The sequence below is a fragment of the Gossypium arboreum genome, chromosome 1, assembly GCF_025698485.1.
Source record: "Gossypium arboreum isolate Shixiya-1 chromosome 1, ASM2569848v2, whole genome shotgun sequence".
NCBI lineage: Eukaryota > Viridiplantae > Streptophyta > Magnoliopsida > Malvales > Malvaceae > Gossypium > Gossypium arboreum.
Genome location: NC_069070.1, coordinates 20065687 through 20085940, shown reverse-complemented (window position 1 = coordinate 20085940; position 20254 = coordinate 20065687). Strand labels below are relative to the sequence as shown.

Genomic DNA, 20254 nt, shown 5'->3' with positions numbered 1-20254 from the left:
GGCTTTGAGTATTAGGGCAAGGTCATAAATATAACATGTATCTATTTGATGTAGAGACAATCGTTTTCTAAAAGTTATTCTAATAGAATTAAATCAGAATCGATGCCTCTTTTTTGCATTCATTTCATTCATCAGCATTACATTTCATTATATGCATTAAATTTCATAAAAGACCCTAATTAAGCAAAGTTCTGACAATTACCCTGGAAACCAACAAGAATTTGCCAACCGAATATCGTTACGGTACCCGCGGTAAAACCAGAGACATGTATCAAAGGTTAGAGAGATTGGAACAAATTCAGAAAGACATGAAAGATCAGATGCAAGTGCAGCTGCAAGAAAAATTAGCTAAGGTATAGCAAGACATGAAGGATCAAATACAAGAGTCCCAACGAAGCATGATAAGCTAGTTGACCCAATTGTTGGCCGAAGGGACTGAAAAAGGGAAAAGTACTATAAATAACTCTAGGAATGATAATAAAGACCCTATATACCCCTAGGCTTTACCCCAGTAAATGTCTAAACTCAACTAGATACATATCCACGAAGGGTACCCATTACCATAAGACCTTAACAATATCAAGCCGGCACTTCAGCACTGGTGAATTACCCAACAAGTTCAGGTTCCAACCCCGAGGATAATCTAACCAACCCAGTTGTTCTTGATTTGGATGACATGGCCGAAATGGATAGGGTAAAGGTAGAATTTCCAAAACTACTAGAAGATCGGTGCAAGTGGTTGGAAGAGAAATTCTGAGCTATGGAGAATGTTGATTACCTTTGCGAGGTTGATGCTAAAGAGTTGAGCTTAGTCATTGATCTCGTACTCCCACCAAAATTCAAAACTCTAGAATTTGAAAAATATAATGGGACTAGTTGTCCTGAAGCCCATATCACAATATTCTGCTAAAGAATGACGAGATACGTCAATAATGATCAATTGTTAATTCACTGCTTATAGGATAGTTTGATTGGGTCGGCAGCCAAGTGGTACAACCAATTAAGCCGTGCCAAAGTCAACTTATAAAAAGACCTAGGACAGGCTTTTCATGAAACAATAAAGCCATGTGACCTATATGACACTCGATAGAATTACATTGCAAAACATGGAGAAGAAGTAAAGTGAAAACTTTAGGCAGTATGCTTAGAGATGGAGAGAGGTGGCAACGCAAGTCCAACCACTTCTTCTGGAGAAGAAGGCAACAATGCTTTTCATAAACACTCTAAAATCCCAAGATGGAGAGAGGTGGCAACGCAAGTCCAACCACCTCTTGTGGAGAAGGAGACAACAATGTTTTTCATAAACACTCTAAAATCCAAATTCATTAACCATATGTTGGGAAGTGCCACTAAGAGCTTCTCAGATATAGTAATGTTCAGAAAGATGGTTGAAAATGTAGTAAGGAGTGGGAAAATAGATGCGAGGGAAAGCGCTAAAAGGCCTACCTCGAGAAAGAAAGAAAATAAAGTGAATACCACAAGTGTGTATAATAAGAGCTACTCAAAACCGATCATTGTGGGCCAACCAAGGACCATAACAACAAGTCATCAAGGCCCTTCAAGGCAAGAATCTAACTTAAGGCCAAACATAGAAAACCCTAGTTCACAGCTATCACGATGACATATAAGGAGTTATATAAGAATTTATTCGATGCGCATGTGGTATCCCCATTTTACTTAAAACCCGTGCAACCTTTGTTCCCAAAATGGTATGATGCGAATGCTCAATGCGAGTACCATGCAAGAATAACGGGACACTCAATTGAGAACTGCACTGCATTTAAAAAGTTAATTGAAAGGTTCATCAAGATGGGGATTGTAAGGTTCGATGATCCATCGGGACCTAATGTGGCAGGAAATCCATTACCTAGTCATTCAGACCAAGGGGTAAACACGATAATTGAGAGTGGGGGAAAAAAACCAAAATTGATGTTGCGGAAGTAAGATCCTCATTAAAATGGGTTTGGTAAGAAATGATAAACATGGGATTAGTCGCTTAAGATTTGGAGGAGATATATAAAGGGATGATGAGCTACTGTGAGTTCCATGTTGAAGAAGGTTATGAGATCCAGGAGTGTACTGAATTCAGAACTTTGGTACAAAGTCTAATGGATAACAAAGAGTTAGAATTCTTTAAAGATGTCAAAGGCTCAGAAGGAGGCGACATTTGTGCCTTAGAAGAAGAATCAACAGAGAAGGTATCCAGGTCAATCATCCGGTGGTGATTATTTCACAGCCAAGAAATAATGAAGCTGGAACACAAGCTGCACCAAGAGTTATAATTTAGAAACCCATGGCTTTTTCCTATAAGGATAGCAAAAGGGTTTCATGGAATTATGATTGCAACGTGATGATCCTAGGAGAGGAGAATTTGATTGGCACTTTAGAAGAGGGCCAGGATATTGGTTTCTATGTGCTAGTGGGAAGTGCTATGACCTTGCAAATGCAAGAACTGAGCTTGTTAAAGAGAAAACCCTAGCAGTAGAACATAAGAAAGAAAAGATGGCTTGGCTTGAATCACCAGTTAACAAGCTACTAACTGAGAATAAGGCTAAGTAATTCTTGGAATTCTTAAAGCATAGTGAGTATAGTGTTGTAAAATAGCTACATAAACAACCATCTCACATATCAGTACTAGCTTTGCTCTTGAGCTTAGAGATATATTGTAGTATGCTAATGAAGATGATAGATGAAACTTATGTCGCTAATGATATCTCTGTGAATAAGTTAGACTGCCTAGTTAACAATATAAGTGCCGACAATTTCATCTTTTTCAATGATGATGAAATACCTCCAGGGGGCATGGGATGCACGGAGGCCCTACATACCACTACCCGCTGCAAAGGATATACATTACCAGGGGTGTTAATCGACAATGGATCTGCACTGAACGACTTGCCTCTATCGACGTTGAATAGATTACCAGTAGATAACTCTTACATGAAGACGTGTCAAAATATAGTGAGAGCATTCGATGGTACAAAAACAAGGGTGAGGGGAAAGATTGACATACCTCTCTTAATTGGTCCAAACACATATGAGGTAGACTTTCTAGTGATGGATATCAAGCCTTCTTATAATTGTTTGTTGGGTAGACCTTGGATTCATTCAGCTGGAGCTGTGCCATCATCAGTACACCAAAAACTGAAGCTAGTAACAGAGGGTAGACTGGTGACAATAAACACTAAAGAGGATATCATTGTATCTGTAACTAGTGACGCACCATACATAGGAGCGAATGAAGAGGCAATAGAATGTTCCTTCCCATCACTGGAATTTGTTAATGCAACTTTCATTGTCGAAGGAAACAAGATCCCAGTGCCCAAAATATCCAAAACTACAAGGATTGATTGTTGGGAAAGGAGCCTTACTCAGAAGAGGATTCGAGAAATACCTCCAAGGAAGAGTCGAGGCACCAATGCTGATGAACAAATGAGATCGGTTTGGCTTAGGATACAAGTTAGATGTGAGGTAAAAGAAGAAAGAGACGGAGAAGAGACAAGAAAGAAGAAGAGCGTGACTGAGTAGGGGAGAAGTCAAATGGGAACTGATGTCCTTTCCCCATATATCCAAAACATTCGTGTCAGGAGAAATCATTTATCCAGAACGAAGAATGGTAGAAAAAGAAAGCCCGAAAGGAATGTTGGGAAATTTGAGCATCAATGTCATATTCGAATAAGGAATTGGGGAAAACTTGTCAGGCATTCATCCTTATATCCTCGAAAGTGTTCTAAAAATTAGATTGTGGAAGAGATCCCTATAATTTTTAGAACTAATTCAGAGTAATGTTCAAAACATACTTATTGCTCCAAGCCTCAAAGCAATAAGAATCTTTTTTGTAAAAAATGCATATGTCTATTATTTTTATTTTAATAAAATGCATTTTTGTGTCTTATTTTGGCAAATATTCTTTTGTTCTTTCCATTTCATTTATACTCATACCACATAGATAATTCTTCTTAGATTAATTTTTTCTTTGGGTCTTCCTTCATCCTATAACAAGTCTCCAAATATCAACGATATAAGCGATGCTCCTACTGGCTCAGAATCTCCTTTTGAACAAAATATGTGTCTAGAGGAACCTCAGGACTTTGAAGATGATCGAGACCTATCTCTTGATTTGTTAAGGGTGGTAGAACAAGAGGAGAAATATATTCTACCTCACAAAGAGTCAATAGAAATTGTGAGCTTAGGAGATGGATAAGAAAAAAACGAAGTGAAGATTAGAGCTTGCATCACCGTGGAGACAAAACGAGACCTCATTGAGTTACTCCAAGAATTCAAAGATGTCTTCGCATGGTCATATCAAGACATGCTTGGTTTAAGTACTGATATCGTGGTACACCAGCTTTTCATAAAGGAAGAATGAAAGCTAGTTCAATAGAAACTTTGAAGGATGAGGCCCGACGTCCTATTGAAAATAAAAGAAGAGGTCAAAAAGCAATTTGACGCTGGTTTCCTTCAAGTGGTTAAATACTTATAATGGGTAGCCAATATAGTCTCCGTCCCTAAGAAATATGGGAAAGTGCGAATGTGTGTGGACTATAGATATTTAAACAAAGCCAGCCTGAAGGATAATTTCCCATTGCCTCACATCGACGACTTAGTAGACAACATGACAGGTTATTTACTGTTATCCTTCATGGATGGCTTCTCTAGATACAACCAGATTAGGATGCATTGTGAAGATATGGAAAAGATCACATTCGTAATTGAGTGGTGAACATTTTGCTATAAAGTAATGCCATTCGTACTGAAAATGTGGGAACGACTTATCAAAGAGACATGGTAACTTTGTTTCATGATATGATGCATAAAGAAATCAAGGTTTATGTTGATGATATGATAAAAGAAGAGCATATACAAGTCCTGAGGAAATTGTTCTTGAGACTGAGGAAATTCCAGCTAAAGCTCAATCCGGTAAAATATACCTTCTGGGCTAAGTCGGGAAAATTACTAGGATTTATAGTCAGCGAAAAGGGGATCGAGGCTGACCCGGATAAAGTCAAGGCTATACAGGAGTTGCCTCCGCCGTACACTCAAAAAGAGGTCTAGGTTTTCTTAGGGAGATTAAATTACATCACCCAGTTCATTTCACAACTAATTGAGAAATGTGACCTTATATTTTGTCTTCTTAAGAAACATAATCCAGGTTTATGGAATGAAGAATGCCAAAAGGCTTTTGACAAGGTCAAACATTACTTGTCCAATGCACCAGTACTGATGCCACTTAGTCCAGATAAGCCACGATATTGTACTTGACAGTATTTGAGAATTCTATGGGATATGTGCTTGGCCAACATGATGAGTCGGGAAGGAAAGAAAGAGTAATATACTACCTCAGTAAGAAGTTCATTGAATCTAAGACAATATATTCTCCAATTGAGAAGTTGTGTTGCGTCTTAATTTATACAACCCGGAGGCTGAGATAGTACATGTTGTACCATACAATTTAGCTCATCTAAAAAATAGACCTTCTAAAGTACATGATGTAGTCAACTACTTTAAATGGAAGAATGGCTTGATGGTAGATTCTGCTTTCTGAATTTGATATAATTTATGTGAACCAAAAAGTAATAAAATGGAGTGCAATAGCATATTTTCTAGCTAGTAGAATTCTAGAAGATTACAAGCCTCTAAACTTTGATTTCCCAAACGAAGACCTAATGTATGTTGCAACCACTAAAGAAGGTGCTCAAGAAAAACATACCTAAAAACTAAATTTTGATGAAGCGTCAAACGCTATGGGTAATGGAATCGGGGTAGTCCTGGTATCCCCAATTAAGATTATTATCCCTTTACTAGTAAATTGGATTTTGATTGCACAAACAATATGGCAAAATACGAAGCATGTATCATGGGTATCCGTGCAACCATAGAACGCAAGCTCAAAGTACGAGAGGTATATGGGGATTCTGCACTAGTGATCGATCAACCCAAAGGTGAATGGGAGACAAGAGATCCCAAGTTGATCGAGTATAGAAGGTTGGTCCTAGAATTAATTAAAGAGTTTGATGACATCACCTTCTGCTACCTTTCGCGAGATGAAAATCAGATTGCTGATACTCTAGCTACCTTAGCTTCCATGGTCAACCTGAACAAACAAGAGGATGTAAAACCTATCTCAATGAGTATTTATGAAGCTCCGACTTATTGTTACAATATAGAGGATGAGGAAAAGGATGATCACCCTTGGTACTACGATATACTGCGATATGTAAAGAATCGTGAATACCCTGATTAGGCAACCGGGAATGATAACAGGATGTTGAGGAGGCTGGCTAATGACTATGTCTTAGATAGGGATATCCTGTATAAAAAAAGGAAAAGATCATATGCTACTAAGATGTGTGGAGGCCATTGAGGCCAAGGAGATTTTGGAAGAAGTCCATGAGGGCATTTGTGAAACGCATGCTAATGGCTTTAAAATGGCCAGACAAATTATGAGATTCATGTATTATTAGTCAACCATGGAAGGTGATTATATCAGGTATGCCAAGAGATGTCATAAGTGCCAAATTAATGGAGACAAAATTCATGTCCTTCATTCACCTCATTATGTTATGACTTCTCCATGGTCTTTCTCTATATGAGGCATAGATGTCATTGGGTCGATCTCGCCAAAAGCTTCGAATGGGCAACGATTCATCTTCGTAATCATTGATTACTTCACCAAGTAGGTAGAGGCCACTTCTTACGCCAATGTCACAAAGTCGACAGTCAGCAAATTCTTGAAGAAAGAGATTATATGTCAGTATGAGATACTAGAAAGGACTATATCTGACAATGCATTAAACTTGAACAACAACACTATAGCGGAGGTCTGTAGTCAATTCAAGATCAAACACCACAACTCGTCACCATATCGCCCAAAAATGAATGGTGCGGTGGAGGCAGCCAATAAGAATAGTAAGAAGATTGTAGGGAAAGTGACTGAAACTTATAAAGGATGGCATGAGAAGCTACCATTTGCCCTCTATGCTTATAGAACGTCTACCAGGACCTTTACCGGGGCAACGCCTTTCTCATTGGTTTATGAAATGGAGGTGGTTTTGCCCATTGAAGTTGAGATTCCTTCTCTCCGAGTTTTGTCAAAGTTGAAGTTAGATGAAGTAGAATGGATCCAATCCCGGTATGATCAGCTGGACTTGATTGAAGAGAAGAGGTTGAAAGCTATCCATCGTGGTCAGATATACCAAAGTGAATGATGCGAGCTTATTACAAAAATGTTCGCCCTAGAGAATTCCATGAGGGGGACCTAGTATTGAAAAAGATCCTTCCCATACAAAGGGACTTCAAAGGAAAGTGGATGCTAAACTAGGAAGTACCTTATGTGGTAAAGAAAGCCTTTTCTGGGGGGGCACTGATTTTAACCGAGATGGATGGCAAGAACCTGTCTAATCCTATGAATTCAGACTTGGTAAAGAAATATTTCACTTAAAAAAAGAGAGGCCAAGGTGAAAACTAGCAAAGGGCACCTTGAGACCAATGCGGTTTTGAGTTGAAAGCCCAGGAAAAGGCAGCTCAAATTTGGATTGAACATGTGATGGTTTGGTTTTCTCAGAAGAAAGCACGTTACATCTTGGGGCAGCAACAAAGTACCTTAGATCTCCTAAACACATATCAAGCTTAAAATGGTCCTCAAGAAGTTTGTGCAGAGAAGCTCATGCTGCGATATTTAGGGCACCTATTCTCATCTTACTCATTTTGTATTTTTAGCAACGTTTGCTATCTTCAATTAATCTATTTATTTCGAGCTCTACTCCCAATAAATTTCAATCTTATCCATTGTTATGATCTTTTTCAAGCATTTTTCATTAAAATAATGATTAATGGACCAATAATATTCAAGTAAAAAGATTTTTGCATATTGCTCTGAAAGGTTTTTTAAATAGTCCAAGGACTTTAAACATGACCACTAGTTAGAACTAACCAAATCTAAAAGTTGGAAATGTTTGGGAACGAATAATTTAAATTGTGATTATTTCATCGAGCTTTCTATAAAAATACCAACTAAAAAAGAAGGCAGGGTAATGCGTCAGTGATAGAACCTTGATAAACAATGAGCAATATCAACCTAAGTATTAAAAGGGGAATCATTCTCGAAAAATGACATTCTGCATTCATGCGAATATCATTCATACACATCTAGTTAGGAGCATTTCATTCATTCTGATCATAACATCCTAATCGCCTAGCATAAATATAAGCCCATGAAATGGATTTCATAGGTCATGTTCCCTAGAGAACAGCGTAACAGATCAGTGAAATCACAAATCTTATCTCCCTAAAGTTGCAGTGGAGCAGATTGAAGATAGTAAATCTTATCTCTCTGAAGTTATAGTAGAGCAAATTAAAGCTACAAACCTTATCTCCCTCAAGTTGCACTGGAGTAGATTGCAGATACCAGTCTCATCTCCTTAAAGTTACAGTGGAGCAAATTGAAGATAGCGAATCTTATTTCCCTGAAGTTACAATGGAACAGATTAAAGCTGTAAGTTACAAATCTTATCTCCTTGAAGTTGTAGTGGAGTAGATTGAAGATAGCAAATCTTATCTCTCTAAAGTTGCAGTACAGCAGATTAAAGCTACAAACCTTATCTCCCTGAAGTTGCAGTGGAGTAGATTGAAGTTACAAATCCCATCTCTCTGAAGTTGCAGTAGAGCAGATTGAAGATAACAAATCTAATCTCCTTGAAGTTGCAGTGGACCTGATTGAAGATAGCAAATCTTATATCTCTGAAGTTGCAATAGAGCATATTAAAGCTACAAAATTTATCTCTCTGAAGTTGCAATAGAGTAAATTGAAGTTACAAATCTCATCTCCCTGAAGTTACAGTGGAGCAGATTGAAGATAGCGAATCTTATTTTCCTGAAGTTGCAGTGGAACAGATTAAAGCTACAAGTTATAAATCTTATCTCCTTGAAGTTGCAGTGGAGCAGATTGAAGATAGCAAATCTTATATATCTAAAGTTACAGTAGAGCAAATTAAAGTTACAAATCTTATCTCCTTGAAGTTACAGTGGAGCAGATTGAAGATACGATTCTCATCTCTCTGAAGTTGTAGTGGAGTAGATTGAAGTTACAAGTCTTATCTTTCTGAAGTTGCAGTGGAGCAAATTAAAGATACAAATCTCATCTCCCTAAAGTTGCAGTACAGCAGATTGAAGCGATACCTTTGAAGTTGCAGTGGGTTAGAATGAAGCTACTTGAAAAAGAGGAGTACTAAAGAAGTCGAGATTCGGCAAGACCACAAAAAATTGGTCTTTCTTAAAGTCTTTGCTCTATTCTTGTTACACAACAATGAGCAAAGAGGGGCAGCTGCAGAAGCCCAATTTTGTCTGGGCCCTAAATAACAACCAAAAATAAAAAAAATAAAAATTAACAATCCCAAAGTCCAATTACATGTCAGGCCCAATACACTACCTAAATAGCCCAAAACAAAAAACCCTAAACCAAAGTTACAAGCCCAACAGCCTAAACTATTTTCAGAAAAAAAACCTAGTGCCACACCCTAGCCTGCCACCACTAACTGCTCTGCCACTGTCGTCAATCATCACCTGCAAAAAAGCCAAAGAACATGCAAGGAATAGTAGAGAAAAAAATAAAAAATGTAACGAGCAGTGAAACATATGGCTATAAAAGCCATAACCAGATTGTAATGAATTTTTTACTAAAAAATATACAAAAAAAGAAAGAAAAACAGTCGAAGTACAAAAATAAAAAAAACTTCAAAAGGCGATCTTTTTATTTTTCTATTTTCGAGTTTGTTATTGCATATATATATAAAATAATAAAATAAAAAAGAAACGCACCTGCCGTTCTACCTTTCACCGCCGTAGTCAGTGACCCTCACTGCCATATAAGGCAGTTGAATCCTTAGGGATTCACCTGAAATTGTGTCAAAGAGAGCGAGAAACTGAACGGTCCCTCTGGGTTTTGGTCGAACGGTGGCTCTTTTCGGTGTTACAACCCTGGATCTGTGTTCTATTCGAAGAGTGGGGCTAAAAAAAGGTTTTTTAGGGTTTTTCGGCCACCGAGAACGGTGAAGCCATTGTCGGTGATTGGTGGCCACTGCGGCAGTCCATGATGGCGCCGATGGCCAGACCCTAGGCGATTTTAGAGAGAAAATAAAATGGTTTCAGTTTTTTTTTTAAACAGTTTAAAAATGAAAATTTGAAAACTTTTTAACTTAAATAGGGTTAGGAAACAGTGTCGTTTTGGCATGTTTCCTTAAACCCCAAAACGGTGTCGTTTTGGGTCGAAACCGATCCAACCTAACCCAGTAGGATCTGCGTGTTTTTTTAAAGGAGGGTCTAATTGCGCCTTTAGACCTTCGATTTTTTTAATTATTTTTCAATCATTTTTTTAAAAATTTCTAATGATTTTGATTTTGTTTCAATTTGGTCCCTTAAGGAACGACGTGTTTTGGGACAGGGAATATTTTTGCATTTGGTCCCTCTTTTATTTCGTGTGTTACGATTTAGTGCCTTATTTTTATTTTTATCCCAATTTTCCCCCTAAAATTCTACTTAAGTTTCTATTTAGTCCTTATATTTATGCACTTATTTTATTACAATTTAGACTCTTAATTTCATTTCAATGTTGATTTAATCATTATTTATTTAATTTCTACTGTCTAAATTTTTTATGTATTATTTTTATTTTATTTATTTATTTACTTATTATTTCATCTGTTTATATTTAAAATTGATTTGTTTTTGTATTTATTGTGCGTTTTTATTTTATTTTCTTCATCTTTTTTTCTTTTGGCTTTATTATCATTATTATTTGTTTATTTATTACTTTTTATACTTTCAAAAATTAGATTATTTACGTTTTTTACTTGCACATTATTGTTCATGTTATTATTATTATTATTATTATTATTATTATTATATTTTATTATGCGTATGATTATCATGCCATTATTACTACAAATTGATGTTGCATTGTCATTTACTAGCACGATATTTTTTTCAGTATACCATCATTTTATTTTTTTATACTTCCATTTAATTTTATTATGGCTACAATTATGTCACGAACCATGTTCAAATATATTTACCCGTTTATATACTATGCCTGCATAAGCTAAATATACATTATTTTAAGTATTAAATTCGTCTTTGCACAAGGCACAAAAAAGAATTTTTAAAAATCGAGGTGATATTCATTATTTTGGAATTAGAAAAGTCGTGTTTTTAACTTACGGAATATGACTTCTTTCTAAAACCAAGATAGCCGAACATTTACTCTAAAATAAATAAAAATAAACAAGATTTAAGTGATGATCAAATGGCGTTCATTCTTATTCTCGAGGATCTAAGGCATTGTGTCCTAACTTACGGGACATGATCCTTTCTTCTCGATTAACTTGAAATAAGCCCCTTTTTGTAAAAATTAATTTAGTTAAGTAATGTATCAAAAAGGGATCGTGTTTTAAATTATTTTCAAATTTTCAATTCTCGACAATAAGAGATCAATTAGTCAACTAGGTACCAATTTTGGGTGTTACGAGGGTGTTAATTCTTCCTTATGCGTAACCGACTCCTCCTGGATTTTGTAGACCAAAAATCATAGTTTTAGTAAATCTAAACTTTTATTAAAATAATCATATTTCTAGGTGACCTGATCACATCTTATAAAAAAGATTGATGGCGACTCCATTTTCGTTTTCTTCAAATAAAAGACAATTTCAAAAACAAAAGGTCTCGACAGTACAAAAAGGGTTGAGAGGAAATAAAATTAAATGAAAGGGTTTAAATTAAGGGAAAAAGAGATGAAGTTAGAAATTTATTGATAATTACCGTGGAGGAGGGAAGAAGCATGGGAAAAAAAGAAAAGAAAAGAAATTCAAAGGTGGGAAAGAAGAGAGGATGGTGAGGGTAAAATTAAAATGTTGGTTAATTTGTTATTTCAACCGTTCCCTGAATCACCATTCGATGAGAAGAATATCGAATGGTATTCTAGATTTTCACATTGAATAAAGTCATATGGAATAGAATTATAATAATTTATTACAATCAACCAAATAATAATTTGATATAGACCCCCTGAATTAGGCTGTAATACATTGTTATTCCTTCCAACCAAACATAGTGTTGTACTCTTCTTCATTTCCTTTCCCATAATCTTTTTTAAAAAAAAAGGGAAAACTATTTAAAGCCGTGTTTTAGAAATAAATTCGTGGCATTTGATCCGTAACAGCGGACTTAATGAAAAGTTTGTGTAAAAAGCATAGATTATAGGACAATAATGTAATTTCCTTACCTAGAACAACTCCCGTTTAGCGTTACCTCTCTCGCCATTAGAATGATGCCGAAAACGTAAGATATTAAGTTCAATCCTTTTGTTTAATTTTATTTTTCTGGTTCTCTTCACTTACAAAATAAAAAATAAAAAAAATCATGGCGTCGGTGACTTTCCTTCACCTTCACGACCCAGAAGACGAACTCGTTCGGGACAACCATCATCACCACCAGCACGAACAAACCCTCACCCTTGATTCCCTCCCTTATTGGTCTCGTGATTTCCACTTCTTCTCTTCCCCCGACGCCGATCTCCCTCGCCCAGACGACGACGTTTCGCTCCCCGATTCCCTCATTGTCAACGGCCCCGATCTCTTTGACCGCCGCGAGAACCAAGTCAACTTCGTCATCGATCTCTTCCACCAACGCGTCGAACAATCTCAGGTTAGTTCCGGTACTACCCCCAATAACAATTCCAATTCTGGTAACGGAAATGGTAATAATACTAGCAATAATGATGCCGCTGATTTGGTTTCCGATGCTTTGAGCGAATCCGGTTTCGGTGTTATTGAGGGAAATCATGAGCTGGATTTAGGGTTGGCGTTAGGGTTTGATTCCATGGATACTCATTCGAGTGATGTTGAGATTGATATTGGTGGCGGTGAATATGAGGACGACCATTTCTTTGTGGAAAGGAGGGTTTCAGGGTTGAGTGCTAGTGAGGCCGCTTCTAATTTTAGTGGCGTTGAGAGGTTTGGGGATAGCATGCGGATTGTTGGGTTTAGATCAGATTCGGAGGATGATGATGAGAATGAGAATGATAACCGGACGCTCGCAATTGATTTGAATTCTGGGGATGATTATGGTATTGATGATCATGTTAACGATTGTTATGATGTTGGTGCTGATGATGATGTGAGTGTTAGTATTCCACTTTTCTGGGATTCGCTTCAGTTGGAGGATCGTCGGGAGACCATTGAAGATTTTGAGTGGGAGGAAGTGGATGGTAGGGTTGATGAGAGGGATGTTTTAAGCGTGTTTGTTGATGGTGATGATGATGTGAATTCGGTTTCACTTTCCATTTCCCCTATGATAGCACCTGAAGATGCGGTTAGTTTCGAGAGGGCAGCTGGGTTGGAGACTTTGGAGTGGGAGGTTCTGTTGAATGCTAATAATTTGGAAACAACCCCCGAAATGGGTGAGAACACTGACCCATTTTTTGCTGATCGTGATGACTATATTGATACTGCTGAATATGAGATGCTTTTCGGACAGTTTGCTGAGAATGAGAATGCATTTATCGGGAAGCCTCCAGCTTCGAAATCTGTAGTTGAGAATCTTCCTTGTGTGGTCGTAACTCAGGAGGATGTTGTGAATAACAATGCGCTTTGTGCGGTTTGTAAGGATGAGGTTAACCTTGGTGAAAAGATGAAGCAGCTGCCATGTGCTCATCGCTATCATGGAGATTGTATTATACCTTGGCTGGGAATAAGGAATACCTGTCCTGTTTGTCGTCATGAGTTGCCAACAGATGATGCTGACTATGAAAGGAGAAGGTCCATAAGAGCTGGACGTGCACTTTAAGGGTAATGTATGGTCTGGTGTGATTTTGAAGCTTTGTTTAGCATTAGGTTGTTAAGAATGTAGATATTGTTTTTGGGAAGTGTCAATATGGATTTTTAGGATCTTGTCATTCTTCACAAGCCTCATAAGTATTCTATATGTTCTTTTAATCCTTTTTGTGGTATAAGAATGTTCAATGACTTGATTATACCTTCAGGGTTCTTTTGGTTGGAATAATTATCTATTATCATTTTGCTTCAATCCTGTTTTATTCGACCCTAACTACCTCAGATACATGATTGTTTAGGAATTCGGGATTTTGTGTTATTTCTTATTATTGTAGCCATTACCATAGTTTACATGATTGTTCATGAACCAAGTTTGCTGGAGTATATCGGATGATTTTTGTAGGTGATCAGCTGAAGAATTGCATGGCTTGTTCTTAGTTAGTCTGTCATACATGAACAAAATGGGTTTTTTATAACTCAATGAGAGAAAACAAAATATGTCGGTGGTGTGGTATCAAGAAGTCGCAAAAGACAATACGGGTTGGGATTATAGAGCTCGTTATAATGCTTGAACATGATTGATCTCATTGTTTTTATTGGTTGTAGTAACTCTTCGGGTTTTTAAGTATAGTGAATCTTTTAAGTTGGTTTCAGTAATGCACTCTTTATGCCTGATATGTTTACTTTATTAAGTTGCAACAAGTTTATCTTGCATTTGTGGCCTTTATTGATTGGGAATTCCATCTTGAATTGTGCTGAAGTCCTTACAAAGGATGTATGAGTATGATGAAGAAAGTAGAATGATAATAGATGCTCATAATAAAATCCCAAACTTAGTAATACAACCTTGTTAGAACCAATTGAACTAACATTTGGGTTTTTGCATAAGTCCTAGATTCATGTTGTATTGCGATTTTGAAAATTTATTCCAGAAGTGCTTCGAAAAATTTTTATAGGTTAAGACAACTTGGAGTTGCAGCGAAGTGAGGTGAAAAGGTTGCTTAGACATCATAGGCTAGTTTCACTTGTTCGAAGCAACTTCATATTTCTTGTTGTGTTCTTGGCTCCACTTGATGGGGTCATGGATGAGAAAACTTTCAGCTGTTCTAAGGGAAATGACTCTCTACAATTAGTGAAATATTATTTTTATTAATAAAAATTATTATTTTGATTTCTATTTAAACTTTTAACTGTAATATGTTTTATATTTTACCTTATTTAAAAAAATAAAATATATATTTTTATTTCAATCTACGAATTTGATGGATTCCTCATCTTCACTTGATTTGTTAATAAAACTAAAATATTGTTTTTAATCAATTTTTCTAAGGCTTGATTTGTTTCTCAATTTTTTTCAATTTTTAAGGCTTGATTTGTTTCACATTTTTGGATTCTTCTGAATTTGATTTGTCCGTTTGTTCCTTAAAAATTGAAAAAAATTGAAAAATGAAAAATTAATTAAAATCCAAAAATGTTAAAACTCGGAAAATTATAAAACTAAAAAGAATCTTAAATTATAAGTATCCGAAGCTTAGAAAAACTAAAAGAATCATAATCTATTTTCTAAAATTATAAAAAATATTTTTAAAATTATAAGTATCTGAAATTTTTTAAAAAATCATTAAAAATTCAAAATCTAAAAACTTAGAAAATTATTAAAAAAATCAAATCAAATCAAAATAAATCATAATCTACTTTTGAAAACTATAATTTTTTTAAATTATGAGTATGCGAAACTTAAAAATAACATAAAATTATTTAAAAGATGAATTAAATGTGATTTATCTATTTTTTAACATTCTAATTCCATACATTATAATTTTACACAATGACATAACTTTTAATTAATCATTTCTTTCTCAAACCATATGAATTGAAAACTTCTTATACTTTCTAGAGGTATTATATAACTACATCTATCCAATTGAGCTAGTTTTTAAAGAATTTTATTGTAGCTTTTACTGAAAAACTCAAAATTCCTTAAAATATAAAAAATTCATAAAATCCCTAAAATTTTTAAAAAAAATCATAAAATTGTTTAAAAATATCATAAAATTTTAAGATTTTCTAGAAAAACCTAGAAATCCAAACCTTTTATTAATTTATTAAAATTTTAAATATTTTTAAAATTTCGCATACTTATAATTTTAATTTTTTAATTTTTAAAAATTTCTAATTTTAAGGTTTTCCTTTTGGTTTTTAATGGCTTTTTTAAATTTTCTTATATATATTTTAAAATTTAAAATTTCTCCTTTGACACGTGACAGCGTGCCATTGGTTGATTTAAATTTTTTTAACGGAAAATATATAAAAGGGTGATGGGTATATAAGGGCTAAACTGAACCAAAATAGAATGTAGAGGGCAAGCTGATAAAAAAGAAATAGTACAGGTACCAAAATGATAGTTGAACTATATAAACAGAAGCCAAAAGAGGCATTAAACCTTTAAATTTTGGATGGATTAGTTGTGGGTTTGAAAACTAAAGTGGCTTTAGCAGCAGTTGGAATAGTGGAGTATACAATAACACAAATAAAGGGCAAACCAGAAAGCTACTTCCGATTCATATTTCATTCCCATTTCACTTGGACGACAACTACATCACTGACAGGATAGGATTCCAACAACTTTGAGGTGAGGTGAATTCATTTCACTTCGTGCTTAATTTTCTGGATTCAAACTTCTCAGCTTTTATTTCTCCATTCACTCTTGCTTTAATTAATACCCCTGTATCTGAATGTTTGTTTTGGTTTAATGTTATGATGCTAGATAAGTTTTTACTTGAAAACTTTTGATCTAATGCACAACATATTGCACATAAACTAGAAACCATCGGTTTTTACAGTTGCCCAAAGCTTAAAAACATATAAAAAACGGAGTTGTCAAGCAAAAAACTCAAATAGACCCAAGGGTGAAACTCAATGGTGGAAGTGAGGTGCTGGGTTAGATCGATTAATGCGCATTTTATCAACATTTGGTTAAGACCAAGATGTGATGACACAACTTGAACAAGATGGAAATATTTCGGAAACCTCAATACAAATTGAAAATATTTCGGATTCTGCTCCAATCACTGGCCGGTGTAGTTGGAATTCCTACAGCACGACCACGGATACAGGCTTGCAGCAGCTGAAATTGTTTGCAAGTATCAAAACTGAAAAACTTGGGAGGCAAGGCAAAGGACTAAAAGCCCTTTTTTAATCTCTTAGCTCTCATTGCCTCCTGACAAAACCAAGGGAAAGCGCAGCATACAAGATATCATAGAGAGGGGAACGAGCTATATCAAACGGCTTAGAAAGAGGATCAATGAACTGTGTGCCGTAAGATATGGGTTAAAGAAGCTTCCGAGTGGCTTTTTCGAGCTATAACGACTATAGCTCGAACGTCTTGTGGAAATTCGAACGGATTCGAATGGAGTTGATGTTATACAGCATCATGGCTCGGAGGGGCAAGGTTTCACCATTTCAAGGGTGCTTGATTTTTCATGTTCTTCTACCACAATGGATTCCTAACATCAGATCTAAGGTTGCACCCATTTGAAATTCACTTGATCAAAAGACTTCCTTCTCTCTCTAATGTCCCTTACAATTAGCCAAAATTTTCAATTACCACAACCTCTAACTCTGTTAATATCATCAATCACTATTTTGGCATCAGACTCCACCTCTATTTTCCTAAAAACCATATGTTCAGCCCTCTCTTAAAAACAAACGCCTCAGTGTTAATGCTAGATGAAGCCATAACCAGCTCACTACATCCATCCATCAAACTCCCTTGGCAATTACGAATCACAATACCAATATCATGACTGCCATTAGAATAGCAGCTACCTCTATCACAATTAATCTTCACCCAGGTTTCATCCATCTTCCTACATTTTCCTTTTTTGGATCAGCACTCTCCAACTTTCTTTCACTATCAACAATCATCATTCTTTCCTGCACTGCCTGTTTTATTCTACAGACAACTTTATCAGGCTCAGACATTTTTCCTTGCCTAATTACTCTGCACTTCTCCTTCCATATAATCCAGTAAGTGTAGGCAATTAAAACAAACAACTTAGTTCCATCCGCTTTTGTACTCAAAACCATTTTCCTAATATCAAGCAACCAACAATCAAAACAAGTTACCTGATCCTTCTGCACCTTGTAATTTATATCAAGACCAAACCATACAGCTCTGGTCCGGTCACACTGCTGCAAAACATGTTCAATGGTTTCCTCCTGCTCTCTATAAATTTGACTAAGAGACTCTGCTGCAATCTTCCTTCTACCTAAAATCTTATTCTTAGCTACAACCTTAGAACAAACTCCCCATAAAAAAATCATAATCTTTGTATTTTTATTTAACAAAAATAAAATAAAATAAAAATATTTATATGAATTCAGGACCTGATTTAATAATTGAAAAATTGTTTATAAGTTTGAACCAGAGCCACAACCAATGCATTTAAAATTTTGTTGGGTAATATTTTCTCGTATGTTATTGATAGGAGTGTTCAGCTATTTATACATGTTATAGATGTTATTACAGCTCATGATAGGATTCCACTATTTTGTCTTGACTCCGCTGCCTCTAGTATTAACATTTTCTACAAACTACAAGTTTGCTAGGCACATGTCTACGGAGCACACAGTTCTTTCTGTTCCTGGGATTAACATTTTAGGTGAGCTCCGTACCTGCTAAATACGTGTCTAGGAGGCCTGTAACACCCCTAACCCATATATGTTGCCAGAACAGGGTTGCGGAGCATTACTTAAATTTACAGAACAATTACAAACATTTCATGTCATTTACTACTTATATCCGAAAATAATCATATCGTCCCTTAAATGGATCCTTGAGGCCCAATTTAAGCTTTAGAAACAAGTCAGGACTAAACCAAGATCTCAGAGAATTTTTCGCAAAATTTAAAATTTTTTCTCATATACAGGGGTTACACGCCCGTGTGAGTAGGCCGTGTGGCTCACACGGCTAGATGACAGGCCCATGTATCAGGTCGTGTGGGCATTCTATGTGAGGTACACGACCATGTTCTAGCCCGTATCCTTACCGTGTAACTCTCTAACTTGTGTCATACGGCCTGCCACACGCCCTTGTGCTAGGCCGTGTGGTCAATTTAATTTTCACAAATTAGGTGCAGGTTTCACATGGTTAAGACACATGCCCATGTGCCCAATTATTAGCATTCTGTTTCTCAAATTTTAGGATGCAGGGGACACACGGACAAACCTATGTGCTAGGCCATGTGTCACACATAGTCAAGACACATGTGTGTGTCTACCTGTGTGGACAAAATAAGACCATTTCCTAGCCTTATTTCTCACCCAGATTTGCCAATAACCTACAACAATACTTGTACATATATACCAACCAATTTCAAACAGAAAACTAAGCAAACATCATTAATATGTATACTATAGCGTTACATACATTCATATAGTCAAACTTACCTTTTTGTAAGAATATATATATTTTACCCTAAATCAATCTAACCATACCTTATACATGTATGTATTAAACATGATATAACTTTATATTATCATACCAAAATATACCATTACTAGCCATTCCAATGGCTAGATTACAAACATCCATTTACTTATCATCATTGGTAAAATTAGCTTATACATGTCATTATGTCAAAATAAGTTTTCTATTTATACCAAAACAAGCTGGAGGATAATGTGATGATACTCTGACCGATCTCCAACCTTTATGAGCTTCCGAGCACTATAAAATAGAGAAAATAAAACCTAGTAAGCATTTAATGCTTAGTAAGTTCTTATAACATGAATTTAACTTACCATATATGTACATTTAAGATAAGCATACAATAATGCATCTAAGCAATTTGGCTTATAGCCTAAAACACAACTTCACCAATCATGTTAGTCAAGTAATTCACATAATACCAAGAACATGGATGAGCTCATCATTTAATGTCTTTCATATACATATGCTTTCTATATCATTATTCCATATTACATGTACACTTTAATGATAAATTATTTCAAGTTTTGTTTAGCCATTTCAGAACTTTACCAATTGAATTTATTTAAAATATCATGGATATGCTCATATAGTACACTTTAATGTACACAACTATAATTCGTCAATTCATTTCCAAGGGTATTCAATTAGGGCACATAATTAGGAAGTATACTCTCAAGCCTTGTAACAGAAAGGTCACACAGAGCCATTTCAGGAAGCTCATAAAGAGCCTATCAGGAAGCTTATCCGGGCTATATAATGGGAAGCTCATAAGAGTCATAATGGGAAAGTTCACAAAGAACCTTATCGGGAAGTTCAAGAACCGTATCGGGAAGTTCACAAAGAACCATATCGGGAAGTTCAAGCGAGCACTATCAGAAAGCTCATAAAGAGCCAATTTAACGAGAAGTTCAAAAAGAACCTTTAACCGGGATGCTCA

At 35.7% G+C, this 20254-nt stretch overlaps 2 protein-coding genes across 2 annotated transcripts; both read left to right on the top strand.

Annotated features, from left to right (window-relative positions):
* Nucleotides 1-5857: 5857 nt before the first annotated feature.
* Nucleotides 5858-6244, top strand: LOC108471580 (uncharacterized). Its single transcript, XM_017773179.1, has one exon. It carries the CDS (start codon nt 5858-5860, stop codon nt 6242-6244), a length of 387 nt encoding a protein of 128 aa, XP_017628668.1.
* Nucleotides 6245-12177: 5933 nt separating this feature from the next.
* LOC108474246 (uncharacterized) lies at nt 12178-14076 on the top strand. Its single transcript, XM_017776192.2, has one exon. The coding sequence runs from the start codon at nt 12412-12414 to the stop codon at nt 13834-13836; it is 1425 nt and encodes a 474-aa protein (XP_017631681.1). The 5' UTR covers nt 12178-12411; the 3' UTR covers nt 13837-14076.
* Nucleotides 14077-20254: the final 6178 nt, after the last annotated feature.

What these genes read in the sequence shown, in the direction of transcription:
- LOC108471580 (XM_017773179.1), top strand. Translation starts at nt 5,858, where the DNA reads ATGGGTATCCGTGCAACCATAGAACGCAAGCTCAAAGTACGAGAGGTA.
- LOC108474246 (XM_017776192.2), top strand. Translation starts at nt 12,412, where the DNA reads ATGGCGTCGGTGACTTTCCTTCACCTTCACGACCCAGAAGACGAACTC.